Source organism: Rosa chinensis, chromosome 2 (genome assembly GCF_002994745.2).
Source record: "Rosa chinensis cultivar Old Blush chromosome 2, RchiOBHm-V2, whole genome shotgun sequence".
NCBI classification, from domain to species: Eukaryota; Viridiplantae; Streptophyta; class Magnoliopsida; order Rosales; family Rosaceae; genus Rosa; species Rosa chinensis.
In genome coordinates, this window is record NC_037089.1 from 24,820,047 (window position 1) to 24,823,980 (window position 3,934).

The following is a 3,934-nucleotide window of genomic DNA, read 5'->3' on the forward strand; positions in this document are numbered from 1 at the left end:
CAACGGTTGTAAGTTACTCTCATCTCCTCTAGGGTCATCTCTGGACACTTTTCTTTTAATTGACACTCTTTTGCTGGTTTTGCTAACTGAACGATGTAAATCGAGACATTTCGATCTTGTAGCATAAAGACAATCAGCTCTATCGAATTACCTAACTCGTATCCGTTTTTCAGTGCAATGCATTTTAATGTGAAAGCTTAAACTCCAATCCACTTCCATCTACGTGCCAACTGCTCCCAATCAAATGCTACATTTAACGACATATGCCGGTTTATCAGGTAATTTATTGATGGGATGAACCCCATTTTATATAAGAAATGGATACAAAGCCTCAAAGTTTTCACTTGCATTCATGCATGTATATATACAAACAGAGTATTTGATAATACAGAAACATACACATCATTAGTGAGTCCTCATATTGCAGGTAAAACAACATCTTGCACCAGGTTACCAAGAAGGTGAACCTCTAACCTGCACCTGCAACGAAATTCAAGGAGTTGGGGGCCAATCAAACCCAGCATTATCAAGATAAAAACCATCATAGAAGCTAAATTCTACATCCGCCATACTTTGATCATCTTCCCAGGCCTCATCTTCATCAAAATAATCATACTCTACCTCATAGTCATCATTGTTGATTACACAGCCCATCAAGTCCCAATCTAAGTAGCTGGAAGAAACTGAGAAAGTGGAGCAATCATCCCAGCCCTCATTGCCTGAACCTGGTCCAACCACATTCAGCCCTGGGAACTTCTTGACAAACTTTTCATCAATTTTTACACTGTAGCACCCTAGCACGTTTAACAAATGGAGCTCAGGACAGTTCAATAGTATCTGAAGCACAGGTTCTGTACTAATACGCATAAAGCGTAACTCAAGGTGCTTGAGTCTTGGCATCGTGGCTGCTATTGCAAAGCCCTCATTGTCTTGAGAGTCCTTATCAAGTTCCCATCCATACATGCATCTCTGCAACTTTGTGAGATGTTTACAGTGCTTTCCAATTGCCTCAAGTGCAGGGGCTCCAATAGTTTTGCAGTAGCTTAAATCCAAGGAAGTTATGGTAGAGAGCTTCACGGCAACCTGTTCCACTATCAAATCACTTACTGCACTTCTTGGCAGCTTCAACGTCTGAAGAGATTTGGCACTAGCACACATAAATTTAAAAACAAAATCATATTTAGATCATGCTTTTGACCAATACTCAACAGTTGACCTATATAATTAATAAGAATACGGCAAATTAGCTGATGATAATGGTTCAAATAACTCCTAAACCTCAATAAAAATATGCAATCTATCTACATTTGTAGAGATTTGTATGTCTATGAGCCTATCAATTTAGAAGCTTGTAGTTGTAGAAGCTTCTCAATCTTCTAGCTGTACAACTTCTCAAACTTCTACATCCCTCATGTATAAAAGCTGCTGCTCCACTCTTTCACTTATGTGGTACTAATGTATGATATGTGAGAAGTCCACAGAGAACAGTGTGTGAGAAGGCAGCCAAAGAGTTTGTGGTATCGTGTGGCTGTCATGTGTTATAAGTGTGCTGATTCTTTTTGTAATCTTTGACCACGCTTGCGAATCTGCAAGCCATGGACAAGAGCATCCTTTCTAATAGATGCAGTATCGTGCAATTGTTTTGATAAACAAAATGTCACACACGCAGTAGCTCCGACTCTAGAACAAGATGGATAATTATCTTTGACTGAGACTTGCAAATCAATTACGACTTTGATTAACAGTAAAGAACCATCAATAGACACAGACATGAGGAACCACAACATTACATCAAATGCACTTCTGGAAAGCCTTCTCAGAAGTTGGACGCTCACAAAATATACCTCAATTCTTACACAACACACAATACCTATCACTAACACTCTACCCATGCAGATGTTACACATACGGACAAGCAACAATGTGGTATGCAGGATATGGATTACATCTATACGGGTCCACTTTCGACTGACTTAACATAAAAGGACTTGGAGTTGACAGTGTAAGGCTATACTAGTTTAAAAAATCTAACCAAGGAAACAGACTAGTTCACAAAGCTATAAGCACATTAGATACACTACACACAGTTATAATGAACCTGAAACAACAAGATACTATGAAATATTTTGAAATCCAACCGCTCCTTCCATTCCCTTCACATACAATTATAAACATTTATGTATTAGAAATGCTCTATCCAAGCAATTTAACCATATAATGCATTGCTGTTATTGTTGTTGCTGTACTTACTGGTCTGCGATAAACAAAAGACTCTGGTCATCGAGCGCCCCGGAAACGCAGAGCTTGCGGGGCGAACCTGAGCTCCTGGCGATAAGCATCTGAAGCATTCGGTCTACAATCTGAGGCGACCGGAACTTGCTCCATTGCACAATGTTAATCTCCTGCCAGCAATAAGGACCTGCAACTACTCTTCCCCAGGACTTGCAGACCCTTGGGATTACAGTCAGGGTCTCTTCCAGTGTTAGATTCTTAAATATAAGCCCAAGTGCATCGGGTATGAGCTCATCCCAATTCCGAAACTCACTGTCTTCCTCCATTCAATTCCCTTCTTGCAAGAAAACAAAAAACCCAATTCAATAAACCTAACAAAAACCCCCAAAATCTTGTTATTCACCCAAGAATCCAAGATAGCAAATTCAGTGCACAGTGATGAAAAATTGCTCAGATTAATCACATCACACCCAACATCATGAAATTCAGAAACTTTGTGTGCATAATCAATAAAAGAGAGTAACTTTATGCATGGGTTCAACAATTATAGTAGAAAATGATTGAAACAAAGGCAGAATCCATCAATGAAATGATATACAAAAGAAAGAAAGAGAATTGAAGATTACTGGGTATGGAAGGAGGTTGTTGGATCTTCAAGGGATGCCGGGTAATCGGTGTGTGGATTAAAAGGGTGTTGCTTTAGAGAAAGGAGTGATCAAAGAGAAGCTTTTAGAGAGACAGGTGTATGTCGATCCATTATTAACCGTGTCCACCTCTCCTGAGAACGATCACATTTTCTTTGACTTGAGAAAAGGGAAATTCTTTCCAAAAAGAAAGAAAGAAAAAGAAATACATGTTTTCTAATGTCCAATATCATTTTGATCCATACAATAAAGTTCACCTGGAATATCTTGCTTAATCACTCTTAGTATAAATTCAACAGTGAAAATAATTATTTTTTAGTTGAATTGTTTTGTTTTATACGGTTAGATTTACATTCAACAGTAATTGAGCATAATTTTTTCAGTTCATTACTAACAAGGTGAACACCACGCGAAGCATTTTCTTTCCTTTTCTTTTATCCAAACCCTTTATTTATCCATTTATCTTTTGCAAATGGCTTACTACAGCGAATGTAACACAAGTCACACATATGCAATGCAACACCATGTTAATGTTTTTGGCTCATATGATTTGTACTTGCTGTATTTTTGATTAGTCTATTAATTTCTTTTTTTATCCCTGCAAAGTCTCCTCCAAATTTGAGTAATATTATTGACTCGGACCACTACAAGACACAGAGACATAACTACAACAAAGGCTGTATGGGCTACAGCCCAACCCTTATTTAGTCCAAAATACCTTTAAGTAGGGATAGATATGTAATAGCCCATAAAAAAAAAAGGGTCCTTGACCCATAGCCCAAAAATAGACTAAAATTAGTCCACTTACACCACCAACAAAATTTTGTTCCCACTAACCCCACTTGATAGCTAAATGACGATTTTGGGCTCCAAAAAATTAAAAATCACAGGTTGCCACCCTTATCTCCCTCGCCGACTCTCTCTCATCATCAATCTCTCTCTGCAAGGACGACGTCGACTCTCTCTCTCTCTGCAAGGACGCCGTTGACGACCGATCTCTCTCTCTCTGCAAGGAAGACGTCGACGACCCTCTCTCTCACTTTCTCTCTCATCACCGA

At 38.8% G+C, this 3,934-nt stretch overlaps 1 protein-coding gene across 3 annotated transcripts; it reads right to left on the reverse strand.

The window, feature by feature from the left end:
• Nucleotides 1-264: 264 nt before the first annotated feature.
• LOC112186999 (F-box protein FBW2) lies at nt 265-3,042 on the reverse strand. Of its 3 annotated transcripts, none has more exons than XM_024325598.2 (3): nt 2,859-3,042; nt 2,251-2,603; nt 265-1,147 (listed from the first exon to the last, which is right to left on the reverse strand). In XM_024325598.2, exons 2-3 carry the CDS (start codon nt 2,556-2,558, stop codon nt 493-495), a joined length of 963 nt encoding a protein of 320 aa, XP_024181366.1. In that variant the 5' UTR covers nt 2,559-2,603; nt 2,859-3,042; the 3' UTR covers nt 265-492. The 3 variants fall into 3 exon arrangements, with proteins under 3 accessions (XP_024181366.1, XP_024181365.1, XP_024181367.1); XM_024325597.2 differs by having other exon boundaries at nt 2,251-2,566; nt 2,859-3,041; XM_024325599.2 differs by having other exon boundaries at nt 2,251-2,569; nt 2,859-3,041.
• Between the last annotated feature and the right edge of the window lie 892 nt (nt 3,043-3,934).